Genomic DNA, 17,592 nt, shown 5'->3' with positions numbered 1-17,592 from the left:
TGTTTGGGCCAGTCCTCCCTAAGCAGTATCTCGTGTCCTCGACTTTCCTGCTATTCAAATATCATTTGAATTGACTTATTTTATATTCTGTTCCCTCAAAGGCCTGTTTCTGAGGGACAACGGGCAACTATGTTGTTATCCAGCCCACCTAATTCTGTTATCCTTTGCAGATAGTGTGGCAGGTTCAGAGTTATAGGAGTAGGTCAAAGCAGAATATTCTGTGTGGTGAAATGAGCGATCTCAGCTGATCTAGATAGCAGCTGAGATTGGGGTGAAGAGGAGAGTGGGAGTATCATAATTACATAGGACAAACCAGCCAACTCTACTTGAGAATGTGAGTCAGGCTCACTTGGGCAGTTTGTCTACAGTTGAATAAAAATGGTACAGTGGCAATGGGGATAATAAGAGCCTTCAACTTATCTGGCCTTCACATACCACATGGCTGCAATCTGGACAGGCCAATTTCCATGCTTGGTGTAGTAGTCATCCTGGAAGCTCCCTTTGAAGCCCTGTGATGAACAAAGATGACTTTGCATCTTTTCCTGGCTGGATCTCATGTTTTCTGTATCCCATTATATCATCTTACTTAGCTTACTGTCTCTTTTGGTAGAACACACATTCTAGTAACTTCTTTTGAAAGAGCATGTGAGAAGTAAAATTTTAATACTTTCATTTTGAAAAGTTTATAGTTTTCCCCATAATTAATTATACGGTCAGAGGGTTGGAAGTCATCTTTCCGCATCAGTTTTTGAAGGCATTTGCTGTTTGAAGCCACATAAATGGAATTTTATAGTTTTTTTTTTTTTTGCTATATTGGCACTATTTTTGGGATAAAAGTAGGGATTCTTGAGGCTTTGAGTCATTCGTATTGCATTTTTGATTTGCTTTAATTTAACACATGTTATGTTTTAAGAACAAAATGAGGGCCAGGCATGGTGGCTCAGCCTGTAGTCTCAGCACTCTGGGAGGCTGAGGCGGTTGGATCCCTTGAGGTCAGGAGTTTGAGACTAGCCTGGACAACATGGTGAAACACTGTGTCCACTAAAAATACAAAAATTAGCCAGGCGTGGTGGTGCACACCTATAGTCCCAGCTACTAGGGAGACTGAGGCAGGAGAATTGCTTGAACCTGGGAGGCAGAGGTAGCAGTGAACCAAGATTGTGCCACTGCACTCCAGCCTGGGTGACAGAGTGAGACTCCATCTCAAAACAAACAAAAATAACAAAATGAACAAAAAGAATTGAAACCATCTTGTACATGTGACTCCAAGTGAGGAAACTGGGTAAAACAAGTCTTTAGAGTAACATTGTTAACCACATTAAGACCAAATGTAATTTTTATTGTCTGACTTTTTTTTTTTGCCTGTGTACGTGAATGAAGAAAGTTAACATCCTTTTTCCTCTTCAGTGCTGTCTGCTTTATCCCATTCCCCTGATGTAACCCACATTAATTGTGTAAAGTATATTCTTCCTTTTTTTAAAAAAATATATATTAGAGAGATGGAGTCTTGCTATGTTGCCCAGGCTGATCTCCAACTCCTGGGTTTCAGCAGTCCTCCTGCCTCTGCCTCCCAAAGTTCTGGGATTACAGGCATGAGCCACTGCGCCTAGCCTATTCTTAAAGGGCTTCTTAAGTCCCACTATACATGTTAGTCTTTTAAAGCTGTTAGTTTTACACATATGATTACGTATACTAGATTTTTTTTTTTAAAAAAAAAAACCTCTTTATTATGGAGTATTTCAAACATATACTAGAGTAGTAAATATAGTATAATCAATTTCTACTCACACACACCCAACTTCAGCAATTATTAATTTAAAAAAAATACCATTTATTTGTTGAAGAAACCAAATTCTTTCAATTTGGCCAATTGATTCTTTATAGTATTTTTAAACTTCTTTAACTTGTTTTTTTAATCTTTGTATTTGCAATAAACTAATTGTTAGATCTAGAGGCTTGATTAGATTCAGGTTCAATTTTGTTTTGGCAAACATACCTCATATGTGATGCTGTGTATATTCTATTGTATCACATAAGGGGGCGCATAAAGTCTGATTATCTTGCTATTAGTGATGTTAAGAAAATGTCAGATGGGTGAATAGCTCTTGCAAATTTTGTCAGATGTATCCTTTACAGAGTTTCTTGGCAACATTATACGTAATGGTTTTAGCAGCTATTCCACGCATATGAAATTACTGTAGTTATTTTCTTATGCCTTCCACTTTGTTTGCCCCTCAATAATAAATCAAGTCATATTAACAAATGAAGGAGTTTCATTTAATGCTTTGGAGCTTGACTAATGAACTTGCTTCTATTTCAAGTAATTTGAAATTTAGAGTAAATTTGATTTAAACAAATTTGTCTTTGTTGTTTAGCTAGTCAAATGCTTTTTTGTTATTCCTATAAAATACAGACTTATTTAATATAGCATTACATTTTTTAAAACAAATGAAGTTGAATCTGAATATGTTAGAATCAGAAGGAACTTTCTGCTACAGATTGCATGTTTTACTTTTGAGTGCTAGAAACTGTTACTTTGGAAGGATATATAGGGTTAGTTGAGGAGGAGTCATAAAGCAAAGCAAGATAAATGATGGGCTGTAACTTCAGGATGGTAGTTACCTCTAATAGGAGGCAGGAGGATGGGATTGATGAGATGGACATAGGGGACTTGAAAAGTACTGGTTATATTTTTTTCTTAGGTTGGGTAATTACATGGGTGTTCAGTTTATTTTTTTTATTCCTTAAAGTTTATATATGCTATATTTTATAATGTGTAATGCATTTCCAAATGTAAAAGAATAGACTAATTTACTAACAATTTAAAATATGTTTCAAGTGATTTATCAGATCTTAAACATAAAACCTTTTTATTTCCACAAATACGTCATAAAATACCTGGCTTACAAAACTATTTTGTTAGTACAGGATGAAAAAGAATGGTCATTATATATCTTATTTAAAGTAATAGTAATTAAGCATATGCCTTAAAAATTATACTTCAGCCTATCATTCTAAGCATAACTATGAAGGATGGCTGTGACTGTAAGTATCAAGATGGAGAAGAGTAATCTGGATTGCATGTATGCAGCTTTCTGCTCTTTGCTGTAGTCAGGTTTACTTGATGCCCAAGTTTAATGCTCACTGTTTGTCATTTTTGTGTACAGGTTGAATATTCTAAATAAAAAAAATCTGAACCCAAAATACTCCAAAATCTGACACTTTTTGAGCACTGATGATGCTCGAAGAAAACGCTCATTGGAGCATGTAGAATTTCAGATTTTTGATTTGGGATGCTCAAAGTATAGTGCAAATATTCCAAAATCTGAAAAAATTTGAAATCCAAAACATTTCTTGTCCTAAGCATTTCAGATAAGTAAACTCAACCCATATTATGATTCTAGGCCTTAAAACAATGGAAACCCCAGTTTTTTTTTTTTAATCCAGTGAATTCAAGAATCAGATTAGTTGGGTGTGGGGCTTGGAAGTGGTGTCTGGGTTTCCGTGGTAGGCATGCTATTTTAGCTTAGGTGGCCTGCAACTGTGGGATACTGCTGGAGGAGCAAAAGCAACTCAAGTCCTACTTGAACATTGCCACAAAGTCTCTTCAAGAGCTTTGTGCTTGTTAATTTTTAGCTGACCAAACAGCAGGTTTATCTTGAATTATTTTTGGTTTTTTGCAAAGATTTTAAATTTCATATTGAGTAATGGGCTTAAAAGAATATACTGTTGTTCTTAAAGGAATCCCTTTAAGAATAAAAAGAATTTAAATTTTGTATCAAATTGTATTTTCTGATAATCTATTACTGTAATCCCTAAGCCTCTTGATTTAAAATTTCTATAAGGTTTTAGAAATTACCTTATAAGTCTGGAAAGATATGGCTCTAATGATAATTTAACTATGTGTTAGGAGTGACGTATTTTGCAAATAAGTATTTTTCATGATCCTGTTACACAGGTCGCTAGATGAAATGATTTTTAAGATTTAAATGTAATAATTAAAAGAATTAACCTCTTCCCTCCCCTTTAAAAAAATTCTTTTCTCAAAAACTTCCATTAGGTAACAGAAATCCAGGACTGGAGTGCATCAAGCCCACATAGTGCAGCGTATGTCCTCTGGGATAATGGTGCTAAGAACCTTTACAGAGTTGGCTTTGAGGGCATGGTAAGTAGTGAAGAGCCATAGCAGGCGAAAGAAAATGTCAGATGGGTGAATAGCTCTTGCTGCTCTTTTATTATTTTTCTTTTGTCATCTCCCTTTGTCAGAACCTTTACATTTTTACTATGTTTCTCTAAACCATTTAATAGTAAGTATGATTTTGCCTTCAGTTAATGTTTGGGTACCTTACTATATATTCGTTGTATAGAGCTGACCCATTATCACTGTAAGTCTGGGGGTTTATTTACCAAAATCTGTCAAAAAGATTTGGAATCATCTGAAAGACCATTCCTTGGCATGGACCTGTAAGACAGTATTATAATGAGGTTTTGTGATATATTTGTATTCTGTGCTCTGGTAGCTTATACAAGTATAAATTATAACAGATATTAAAATTATTTTTAGGAGATCTCCCCCTGGTATTTTAAAAGTATAGTGTTGATAATTGAAAGTGATTGACTAGAAACACTTTTAATTACTTAAGTGGTTAGGAAAATAATGGAGGTTTATTCCATGGATTTTCCTATGTTTTTGTATTTCATGGACCATTATTCAAATGCTGATCTCGGCTGGTCATGGTGGCTCACACCTGTAATCCCAGCACTTTGGGAGGCCCTGGTGGGCGGATCACTTGAGATCAGGAGTTTGAGACCACCCTGGCCAACATGGCAAAACCCTGTCTTTACTAGAATACAAAAATTAGCCAGGTATGATGGCATGTGCCTGTAATTCCAGCTACTCAGGAGGCTGAGTCACGAGAATCATCTGAACTGTGAGGGTGGGGGGTGCAGAGAGCTGAGATTGCGCCACTGTACTCCAGCCTAGGTGACGGAGTAAGACTATATCTCAGAAAAAGTTGATCTAGCCATTTAATTTATAGAGTATAATAAATAAATGCCAAAATATTAATGCCTTTCATTATCCTTTTCATGTTGAATACATTCCCTATTGAAAGAATTCTTTAAATTTCCTTTTTTAAAATCAATGTCTATGTTCCTTATTAGGAGTGGAGAAAGTATCCTATTGTCCCCTTAACTTATTTCCATTTATTTATTTATTTTTAGAGACAGGGACTTGCTCTGTCGCTCAAGCTGGAGTGCAGTGGTGCAAACATAGTTCACTGCAGCTTTGAACTCCTGGGCTCAAACAAGCCTCCCTCCTCAGCTTCTGGAGTACCTAGTACTATATGCATGTGCCAGCCTGGCTAATATCAAAAAAATTTTAATAGAAATGGAGTCTTGTGGTTGGGTGCGGTGGCTCATGCCTGTAATCCCAGCATTTTGGGAGGTGAAGGCAGGTGGATCACAAGGTCAGGAGTTTGAGACCAGCCTGGCAAACATGGTGAAACCCCGTTTCTACTAAAAATACAAAAAATTAGCCAGATGTGATGATGTGTGCCTGTAATCCCAGCTACTCAGGAAGCTGAGGCAGGAGAATTGCTTTAACCCAGGAGGCGGATGTTGCAGTGAGCAGATATCGCGCCATTACACTCCAGTCTGGGCGAGAGAGCAATACTCCATCTCAAAAAAAAAAAAAGTTGGGTCTTGCTGTATTGTCCACGCTGTTCTCAAACTCCTGAGTTCCAAGTATGCTCTACCTTGGCCTTCCAAAATGTTGAGACTACTAGCATGAGCCATTACGCTTGACCAATTTATTCCACTTACATGTTAAAAGCCAACCATGTAAATTTAAACAAATACTTCACTTGCCAATTTTTATTATTATGTATAGCAGTGGTTAACAGTTTTTTATTGTCCTCATGCCTCTGCCTGTTTTTAAATTGTGAATTTTTTGGGATTCCAGCTGATTATTAATTTTCTTCAAATGAAGCCTATGTGCTATATGTGCTCAGGCACTTAAATGAATGGTGTGTATGTATGTGTGTGTGTGTATGTGAGAGAGAGAGAGAGAGAGAGAGAGAGAGAGAGAGAGAGAGATGGCTGAGTAGTACTCCTTTATGTGGTTGTGCATTTATTTATTTATTTATTTATTTGAGACGGAGTCTCGCTCTGTCACCCAGGCTGCTCACTGCAACAACCTCCTTCTTCCGGGTTCAAGTGATTCTCCAGCCTCAGCCTCCTTAGTAGCTGGGATTACAGGTGTGTGCCACCACACCCAGCTAGTTTTTATATTTTTAGTAGAGATGGGGTTTTACCATGTTAGCTAGGCTAGTCTCGAACTCTTGACCTCGTGATCCTCCTGCCTTGGCCTTCCAAAGTGCTAGGATGACAGTATTGAGCCACCGCACCTGGCCTTATTTAATGAGATTTCTCTTGATGGGTACCTGGGTTGGATTTTGTTTCCTCTAGTGCTTCAAGCAGTGTGTCAGTAAGTGTCCTTGTGTATATGCCTTTGTGCATATGGGTATATTTCTTTAGGATAGATTCCTAGAAGTAAAATTGCTGGGTTAAAGTATTTTGTTAAAACAATTTGACAGCTGGGAGCGTTGGCTCACACCTGTAATCCTAGCACCATGGGAGGTTGAAGTGGGTGGATCAGTTGAGTCCAGGAGTTTGAGACCAGTCTGGGCAATGTGGCAAAACTGTGTCTCTATAAACAATATAAAAATTAGCCGGGTATGGTGGTGTGAGCCTGTAGTCCCAGCTACTTGAGAGACTGAGGTGGAAGAATCACTTGAGCCCTAGGAAGTCAAGGCTGCAGTGAGCCGTGATAGTGCCACTGCACTTCAGCCTGGGTAACAGAGAGAGACCCTGTCTCAAAAAAAAAAAAAAAAAAAAATCCCAAAAGTCCAATTCAACTCCTGTGTCTCTTTGGCCAGGATTCAGTGACGGTAAAAGATGCTGTAAAAGAGTTGGGTCCTCTGTGTGTGCGTGTGTGTGTGCGCGCGCGTGCGCGCGCACGCACACTTGCATATGTATAGAGGAGCTCTTTTCCTTGATAGGGTAAGATGTTCTAATCATCTACTATATACATCTATACTATTAGGCACTTTAAAGTAAATCCACATCTAAATTTTCACAGTACACACAGGATTCTTCCTCTAAGCCCACATTTTCTGTGCTTTTTATTATACCACAGCTACCTCCCCCATTCAGGTACTTAATAATTTGTTTTATTGTAAGAGATAAGTGGGAAGGAACATTAGTTAACCAAATTATGGTGAAGTAAGGACTAAAGGTAAGGACTAAAGTTGATGTAAGGCCAAGTGTGCTGACTCATGCCTGTAATCCCAGCACTTCGGGAGGCTGAGGTAGTTGGATCACTTGAGGTTGGGAGTTTGAGACTAGTCTGGCCAACATGGTGAAATCCCATCTCTACTAAAAATACAAAAATTAGCCGGGCTTGGTGGCACACGCCTGTACTCTTAGCTACTGGGTAGGCTGAGGCAGGAGAATTGCTTGAACCCAGGAGGCGGAGGTTGCAATGAGCTGAGATGGCGCCACTGCACTGCAGCCTGGGTGACAGAGCAAGACTCCATCTCAAAAAAGAAAAAAGTTGGTGTAAATAGGAAAATTAGCTGGACAAGGAATCAAAAGACTATTTGGTTTCATATTTTCTACTTTGTATTTACTATTTAGTTTTGAATAATTTCCAGTTTTTTTGTTTGTTTTTTGTAAAAGTATCTTTAAAATGGAATGTGCTGGCCAGGCACGGTGGCTCATGCCAGTAATCTCAGCACTTTGGGAGTCTGAGGTAGGTGGATTACTTGAAGCCAAGAGTTTGAGACCAGCATGGCCAATGTGATAAAACCCTTCTCTACTAAAAATACAAAATTAGCTAGGCCTGGTGGTTCATGCCTGTAATCCCCAGCTGCTCAGGTGACTGAGGCATGAGAATCGCTTGAACCTGGGAGACGGAGGTTGTAGTGAGCCGCTGTACTCCAGCCTGGGCAAAAGAGCATGACTCTGTCACACACACACACACACACACACACACACACACAGACATGAAAAAGAAAAAAATGTGCTATGCAAATTTCCAGTAATAGATATTTGTTATTCTTTTTTAGCATGCATTTTTCCAAATACTATAATTAGTATTTATTATAAGTATTTTAGTCTAATATAATAAGATTCAGACATTTTATTTATTTTTTGAGACCGATTGCTCATTCAGACATTTTATTATATTTATTTATTTTTTGAGACAGATTGCTCTGTTGCCCAGGCTAGAATGCAATGGTGCAATCTCAGCTCACTGCAACCTCTACCTCCTGGGTTCAAGCAGTTCTTCTGCCTCAGCCTCCTGAGTATTTAGGATTACAAGGGCCCACCAGCACACATGCATGGCTAATTTATTTGTATTTTTAGTAGAGATGGTGTTTTACCATGTCGACGAGGCTGTTTTCAAACTCGTCTGCCCATCTTGGCCTCCCAAAGTGCTACTGCGCCTGGCTAAATTCAGACATTTTAATTTTGAGCTTTAAAAGAATGCTAAAAGTAATTAAAATATGACCTATCTGAAGATCAGGTTTCTAGTTTTTACAAGTGCTTTTGAAAGCAATGTTAGTGTGATTGTTGACCTAGACAATTCTTGACTTCTATTTTGGATATATTCTGAATGAATATTTTTGCCTATTTCAGGTATTGAGCCATATTTGAAGTTTTCATGGGTGGTTTTTCTGGTTTCTTTTCTTCTTAGTCTGATCTGAAATGTGTCCAGGATGCCAAGGGAGGTTCTTTCTACAGAGATCACTGCCCTGTGCTAGGTGAGTTAGCAGACTAGAGAGTATTACTAAATAATGGGTCAGAGTTTGTGGAATCAGTAAAATGTTTAAATTGTACTTTAGAAAAGTTAATTACCGCTAAAGTTACTTAGAGAAATTTTTTTGGCTTTACTTTATTCTTAAAATATTTTTTCTTTTATTATGCTTTATTTGGACTCAGAGTTGTCATGTCTTGAGAATTGATTGACCATTTATGTCATAATATATATTTTAAACTTTTATCTTTTAACTGTAAATTATATCGTTGAAAAGTTTTGCATTAGGTTATAACAGTTGTATGTCATACACTATTGAGAATAGGATTTAACATTTTAGTGCTTATAAATTCCTTAGAATTTCTGTCAAATTGTCTTCCTAAGAACAGTGCCAAGATTAAGATAATATGTATAATTTCATGTATCATTAAAATTTTAAAAAGGGGATAAGAAAACAAAACCTACCTTCATTTTATAGATTTATTGTTGCCTGTATGAACATTTACCACACTCCCCTGATCAAGTCTTTATTCTCTGAATGGTTTCCTTTCTCATGTGAACTGTGTTTCTCCTTCCAAATCGTTTGACTTGCCCTTTGTAGCAAAAAGTGCTGTTTTTTTTAGCAGTATACCTTTATTTTTTTTAGAAAAGGAGAGTGCATGAAAAATATTTACATTTTTAATGAGCTCATCTATTTCTCTTGCTTTCAGAAGCTTTCTTGTTTTTGTCTAGCTTTCATAAGAAAAATGCAAAATCAACATGCATATTTTGGATCTCAGCATAGTGTTCTGTGATCATGAATTCATCTCAGAACTAGCTTTTGAACATAATCTAGGGAATGGGCTTTGACATAGTTTAAAATGCTCTTTAGAGCAAGAATCACAGGAACCATTTGTTAAAATAAAATAGTACTAAGCACTTAAGGGAAAAAATAATTATAGGGCTTTCATTCATATTCTCTAGTTAGTTATTGTGGCTCTGATGCAGTGATAGTAAGTTATCCAGGCATAAAAATAAGTATTTTCAACACCTGGAACTTTGTGTTCTGATGTAAGGTTGAATTGTCTTTTATAGACTCTACTCTTATTCAGTCTTTGTTGTAACTCATTATTTCAATTTTTGAGTCTGTTAGGCTTCTTTCTTTTCTTCTTTTTTTTTTTAAAGCTTTCTAGTTCTAAAATTTTATAATGAGTTCTCAAAATAATTGTAATGAGTTCTCAAAACCTTTTAAAACTAGATGGTACCTGAAACTAAAATATCTTCATGTTATTTAAAGATTATGCTGCTGCATGTTGTTGTGACTTTTTCCTTCCCCTTTATTCAATTGCCTCTGAAATTACAGGTGAGCAGAATGGCAACAGGAATCCTGGTGGATTGCAGATTGGTGACCTGGTAAATATAGATCTCGATCTAGAAATTGTACAGTCTTTGCAGCATGGTCATGGAGGATGGACTGATGGAATGTTTGAGACTTTAACTACAACTGGAACTGTTTGTGGCATCGACGAAGATCATGACATTGTAGTACAGTATCCAAGTGGCAATAGGTTGGTAATATCTCTCAATTTTTGTTAATGGCAAATAAAGTTAATACAGAGAAAAGAGCTTTAGAGAAAGCAAATTATGTGATACAACCAAATACTCATTAAAGCTAGCTTTTAAATGGTAAGTAAAAATCCAGAATATATTGGTAAGGTAGAGAGAAACAAATAGGAATTGTGTGTGTGTGTGTGTGTGTGTGTGTGTGTGTCTTGTTTGTATATGTGAATTTATATGAGGATGTTTATGATACAGTGTTCTGTATGCTATTTTTCCTTCAAGAGGAGAATACATTATTTCAGTATTAGTTCTGAATACCGCTTAAAAGTTCTGTGTTCATAATGGACTATATCAGTCTACCCTGAATGGGAAGGGTTTTATGTTAAAACTCCTTTGGTGCATATCTCCAGGGTCATCTCTTATTTTTTGTTTTTATTGATACACAAGAGTTGTACATATTTTGGGATACATGTGATATTTTCATCCATGCATACAATGTGTAATGATCAAACAGACAGTTGGGACAACCATCGATATTAAGTTCACCACAGTTGTTCAGAACTATACAAGTTATGGTTAACTCTAGTCACCCTACTGTAGTATCAAACACTAGATCTTTTTCCCTCTGTCTAACTGTAGTCTTGTACCCATTTACCATCTCCCTCATCCCCTACTTTGTCCTACTGTTCCCAGCCTCTGGTAACCACCAATCAACTTTTTATCTCCATGAGATCCACTTTTTAAATCTTTTAAAATCTTCTACATATGAGTGAGAACATGTGGTATTTGTCTTTCTGTGTCTGGCTTATTTCACTTAACATAATGACCTCCAGTTCCATATATGTTGCTGCAGATGACAGGATTTCATTTCATTCATTCACTTTATAGCTGAGTAGTATTCCATTGGGTATATGTACCACATTTTATTTTATTTTACTTTTAGAGAAGGGGTCTCGCTCTATTGCCCATACTGTTCTAAACTCCTGGTCTCAAGTGATCTTTCTCCCTTGGCCTCCCAAAGTGTTGGGATTACAGGAATGAGCCACCATACCTGGCCCACATTTTCTTTATCCTTTAAGTCTATTGATGTACACTTTGGTTGATTTCATGCCTTGGCTGTTGTGGATAGTGCTGCAGTAAACATGGGAGTGCAAATCTCTCTTTGACGTACTGATTTTCTTTATTCTGAATGTATACCCAGCAGTGGGATTACTGGATCATATGATAGTTCTGTTTTTAGTTTTTTGAGGAACCTCCATGCTGTTTCTCATAGTGGCTGTACTAATTTACAGACCCACCGACAGTCTACAGGTATTCCCCTTTTCCTGTGTTCTTGCCAGCATCCAGAATGCTATTTTATTTTTTTCTCTTTTAAAAAATTTAAGTTAAAAACTTTTTTTATAGTAGAGACAGGGTCTTGCCATATTGCCCAGGCTGGTCTTGAACCCCTGGCCTCAAGTGATCCTCCTGCCTTGACCTCCCAAAGTGCTGGGATTACAGGTTTGAACCACCTCACCTGGCCGATAAAAGCAACAGTAGTTTGAGAGGATTGGTATTTGTTGTTCTTTAGATATTTGGTAGAATCTAGCATTGAAATCATCCGCATCAGGCCCTGGGTTTTTCTCTGATGGGAGACATTTTTATTACTTATTCCATTTTGTTACTCATTATTGGTCTGTTCAGGTCATATATATATATATATATATGTATGTGTATATATATATATGTATATATATATTTATTATTATAAACATATTTATAATATATATTTATAATATATATGTATATTTATTATTTATTTTTTGGGGGGGTGGGGGATGGAGTCTTGCTCTGTCACCCATGATGGAGTGCAGTGTCACAATCTCAGCTCACTGCAACCTCCACCTCACAGGTTCAAGTGATTCTCCTGCCTCAGCCTCCCAAGTAGCTGGGATTACAGGCATGTGCCACCATGCCCAGCTAATTTGTAATTTTTAGTAGAGACAGGGTTTCACCATGTTGGCCAGGCTGGTCTTGAACCCCTGACCTCAAGTGATCCGCCCGCCTTAGCCTCTCAAAGTGCTGAGATTACAAGCGTGAGCCACCGCATCTGACCAGGTTTGATAATGTCTTTCTGTCTCAATCTTCGTAGGTTGTATGTGTCCACAAATTTATTTCTTCAATTTGTTGGAATAAAGATGTTCATGATATTCTCTCATGATTCTTTGCATTTCTGTAGTTATGTCTCTATAGTTATGTCTCCATAGTTGTTTCTGATTTTATTTGGGTCTTCTGGTTCGTCTACCTAAAGATTTGTTGATTTTGTTTATCTTTTGAAAAATCCAGCTCTTCATTTTGTTGGTATTTTCTCTTGTTTTTAAGTCTCAATTTAATTTATTTCTGCTCTGATCTTTATTACTTCTTTCCTTCTATTGGATTTGCTTTGTTTTTGCTTTTCTAGTTCATTGAGCTTTATTGTTAGGTTATTTGAAATCTTTCTACTTTTAAAATTATTATGATGGAGGGTTTTCAAGATGGCCGATTAGGAGGAAGTCGGGATCGCAGCTCCGAAAGAAGGCGCAGAGGGTGAGTGGACGCCGCATTTCCAGACATATTTTTACTGACCACAGACCAGGGGATTAACAGGAGGAGGAGCCGCACGGGTCACCAGCGCCGCTGGTTTGAGCGGAGCGGTGCGCCCCTCGGCCTACGCCCTGAGGTGGGGGGGCGGCGGATCCACGTACAGAGCGAGAGAGACTGAATCACCTCTGAGCCAGCAAGGGGAGCTGAAGCAGGGATTCAAGCCAGGACACTCCCGGGCAAGGGCGCGCCACGAATCTCAGAGCCGCTGCTTTGGCTGATGCAGCGACTCACAGGGCAGCGGATTTTTACTGCCCACAGACCAGGAGATTCACAGGTGGAAAAGCTCCACGGGTTGCCAGCGCCGCTGGTTGGACTGGCGCGGCTGCTCTGCCTGCACCCGAGGCAGGGAGCAGCGGCCCCTTGTGCAGAGTGAGCGAGACTGGATCCCCTCTGGGCCAGCAAGGGGAGCTGAGGCAGGGACTCAACCCAAGAGTTTCCTCAGCAAAGAGGACGCCTCCAGAAACACGGCTGAACACCGGACGGTCCAGCTCTGTGGAGGAGGGGCGTCACCCACCGGGAAACACCCTGCAGTTCCCAGGACAATTTGCCCACAGCAGCTCAACGAAGCCTCTGCAGGCTGAGTGTGACTAGGCTGCCACCTTGTGGGCAGGGAAAACCATTGCAACAGCGGAAAATCATAACGCCCTAATTCCCTGGGACAGACCACCTAGGGGGAAGAAAAGGGGGTTTATGAGTTCAGCTACTACAGACTTAAAATTACCAAAATCAGAAAGACAGCAACTACAAAGTCGATAGGTGGATAAATCCACAAAGATGGGAAGAAACCAGCGCAAAAAGGATGAAAACACCCAAAACCAGAACACCTCTCCTCCTACAAGGGAGCACAACTCCTCACCAGCAGGGGAACAAGACTGGATGGAGAATGAGCGTGATGAAATGACAGAATCAGCTTTCAGAAAGTGGATAATAAGAAACTTCCGTGAGCTAAAAGAACATGTTCTAACCCAATGCAAAGAAACTAAGAACCTTGAAAAAAGACTTGACGAAATGTTAACGAGAATGGACAACTTAGAGAGGCATATGAGCGAATTGATGGAGCTGAAAAACACAACACGAGAACTTCGCGAAGCATGCACAAGTTTCAACAGCCGAATTGACCAAGCAGAAGAAAGGATATCAGAGGTTGAAGATCAACTCAATGAAATAAAACGAGAAGGCAAAATTAGAGAAAACAGGGTAAAAAGGAATGAACAGAGTCAACAAGAAATATGGGACTATGTGAAAAGACCTAATCTACGTTTGATAGGTGTACCTGAATGTGACGAAGAGAATGCATCCAAGCTGGAAAATACTCTTCAGGATATTATCCAGGAAAACTTCCCCAACCTAGCAAGGCAGGCCAATATTCAAGTCCAGGAAATACAGAGAACACCACAAAGATATTCCTCTAGAAGAGCAACCCCAAGGCACATAATCACCAGATTCGCCAGGGTTGAAATGAAGGAGAAAATACTAAGGGCAGCCAGAGAGAAAGGTCAGGTTACCCACAAAGGGAAGCCCATCAGACTTACAGCAGATCTCTCAGCAACCCTACAGGCCAGAAGGGAGTGGGGGCCGATATTCAACATCCTTAAAGAAAAGAACTTTCAACCCAGAATTTCATATCCAGCCAAACTAAGCTTCATAAGTGAAGGAAAAATAAAATCCTTTGAGAACAAGCAAGCACTCAGAGATTTCATCACCACCAGACCAGCTTTACAAGAGCTCCTGAAGGAGGCACTACACATAGAAAAAAACAACCAGTACCAGACACTCCAAAAATGCACGAAATGGTAAAGAGCATCAACACAATGAAGAATCTGCATCAACCAATGGGAAAAACAGCCAGCTAGCATCAAAATGACAGGATCAAATTCACACATAACAATATTAACCCTAAATGTAAACGGACTAAATGCCCCAATCAAAAGACACAGATTGGCAAATTGGATAAAAAGCCAAAACCCATCAGTGTGCTGTATCCAGGAAACCCACCTCACAAGCAAGGATACACAAAGGCTCAAAATAAAGGGATGGAGGAAGATTTACCAAGCAAATGGAGAACAAAAAAAAGCAGGAGTTGCAATTCTCATCTCTGATAAAATAGACTTTAAAGCAACAAAGATCAAAAGAGACAAAGAAGGACATTACATAATGGTAAAAGGATCAATGCAACAAGAAGAGCTAACGATCCTAAATATATATGCACCTAATACAGGAGCACCTAGATACACAAGGCAAGTTCTTAAAGACTTACAAAAAGACCTAGACTCCCACACAATAATAGTGGGAGACTTCAACACCCCGTTGTCAATATTAGACAGATCAACGAGACAGAAAATTAACAAGGATATCCAGGACTTGAACTCAGACCTGGACCAAGCAAACCTAATAGACATTTGCAGAACTCTCTACCCCAAATCCACAGAATATACATTCTTCTCAGCACCACATCACACCTACTCTAAAATTGACCACATAATTGGAAGTAAATCACTCCTCAGCAAATGCAAAAGAACGGAAACCATAACAAACAGTCTCTCAGACCACAGTGCAATCAAGTTAGAACTCAGAATTCAGAAGCCAACCCAGAACCGCACAGCCTCATGGAAATTGAACAACTTTCTCCTGAATGTTGACTGGATAAACAATGAAATGAAGGCAGAAATAAAGATGTTCTTCGAAACCAACGAGAACGAAGACACCACATACCAGAATCTCTGGGACACATTTAAAGCAGTCTCTAGAGGAAAATATATAGCAATAGGTGCCCACATGAGAAGAAAGGAGAGATCTAAAATTGACACTCTATCGTCAAAATTGAAAGAGCTAGAGGAGCAAGATCAAAAAAACTCAAAACCTAGCAGAAGACAAGAAATAACTAAGATCAAAGCAGAATTGAAGGAGATAGAGACACGAAAAACCCTTCAAAAAATCAATAAATCCAGGAGCTGGTTTTTTGAAAAGATCAACAAAATAGACAGACCACTAGCCAGACTAATAAAAAAGAAAAGAGAGAATAACCAAATAGATGCAGTAAAAAATGATGAAGGAGATATCACCACAGATGCCAGAGAAATTCAAACCATCATCAGAGATTATTACAAACAACTCTATGCACATAAACTAGAAAACCTGGAAGAAATGGATAAATTCCTGGACAGTTGCCTCCTCCCAAGCCTAAACCAGGAAGAAGTCGAAACCCTGAATAAACCAATAACAAGGTCTGAAGTCGAGGCAGCAATTAAGAGCCTACCACCCAAAAAAAGCCCAGGTCCAGATGGGTTCACAGCAGAATTCTACCAGACATACAAAGAGGAACTGGTACCATTCCTACTGAAACTATTTCAAATAATCCAAAAAGAAGGAATCCTTCCCAAATCATTTTATGAGACCAACATCATCCTAATACCAAAACCCGGCAGAGACTCAACAAGAAAAGAAAATTACAGGCCAATATCCATGATGAACATAGATGCAAAAATCTTCAATAAAATACTGGCAAGCCGATTGCAACAGCACATCAAAAAGCTTATCCACCATGATCAAGTAGGATTCATCCCGGGGATGCAAGGCTGGTTCAATATACGCAAGTCTATAAATGTAATTCACCACATAAACAGAACCAAAGACAAAAACCACATGATTATCTCAATTGATGCAGAGAAGGCCTTCGACAAAATTCAACAGCCCTTTATGCTAAAAACTCTCAATAAACTAGGTATCGATGGAACGTACCTCAAAATAATAAAAGCTATTTATGACAAACCAACAGCCAATATCATACTGAATGGGCAAAAACTGGAAGCATTCCCTTTGAAATCGGGCACTAGACAAGGATGCCCTCTCTCACCACTCCTGTTCAATATAGTACTGGAAGTTCTAGCCAGAGCAATCAGACAAGAAAAAGAAATAAAGGGTATTCAATTAGGAAAGGAGGAAGTCAAATTGTCTCTATTTGCAGACGACATGATTGTATATCTAGAAGACCCTATCACCTCAGCCCAAAATCTCCTGAAACTGATAAGCAACTTCAGCAAAGTCTCAGGATACAAAATCAATGTGCAAAAATCACAAGCATTCCTATACACCAATAACAGACTTAAAGAGAGCCAAATCAAGAAGGAACTGCCATTCACAATTGCTACAAAGAGAATAAAATACCTAGGAATACAACTAACAAGGAACGTAAAGGACCTCTTCAAGGAGAACTACAAACCACTGCTCAACGAAATAAGAGAGGACACAAACAGATGGAGAAACATTCCATGTTCATGGTTAGGAAGAATTAATATCGTGAAAATGGCCATACTGCCCAAAGTAATTTACAGATTCAACGCTATCCCCATCAAGCTACCAATGACCTTCTTCACAGAACTGGAAAAAACCACCTTAAACTTCATATGGAACCAAAAGAGAGCCCGCATAGCCAAGTCAATTCTAAGCAAAAAGAACAAAGCAGGAGGCATCACACTACCGGACTTCAAACTCTACTACAAGGCTACGGTAATCAAAACAGCATGGTACTGGTACCAAAACAGAGATATAGACCAATGGAACAGAACAGAGGCGTTGGAGGCGACACAACATATCTACAACCACCCGATCTT

At 38.7% G+C, this 17,592-nt stretch overlaps 1 protein-coding gene across 1 annotated transcript in view; it reads left to right on the top strand.

The window, feature by feature from the left end:
• The window catches only part of MIB1 (MIB E3 ubiquitin protein ligase 1), a 146,176-nt gene that overhangs the window by 33,996 nt on the left and 94,588 nt on the right, over window positions 1-17,592 (top strand). The window contains exons 4-6 of the mRNA XM_012445029.2: window positions 4,061-4,165; window positions 8,762-8,828; window positions 10,164-10,368. Coding sequence (XP_012300452.1) covers window positions 4,061-4,165; window positions 8,762-8,828; window positions 10,164-10,368 — 377 coding nt within the window. The remainder of the gene's footprint in view (window positions 1-4,060; window positions 4,166-8,761; window positions 8,829-10,163; window positions 10,369-17,592) is intronic.

This window comes from Aotus nancymaae, unplaced genomic scaffold (assembly GCF_030222135.1).
Source record: "Aotus nancymaae isolate 86718 unplaced genomic scaffold, 86718_ANA_hifiasm-v0.15.2.pri h1tg000020l, whole genome shotgun sequence".
NCBI classification, from domain to species: Eukaryota; Metazoa; Chordata; class Mammalia; order Primates; family Aotidae; genus Aotus; species Aotus nancymaae.
This window is presented reverse-complemented; position numbering and strand designations above follow the sequence as displayed.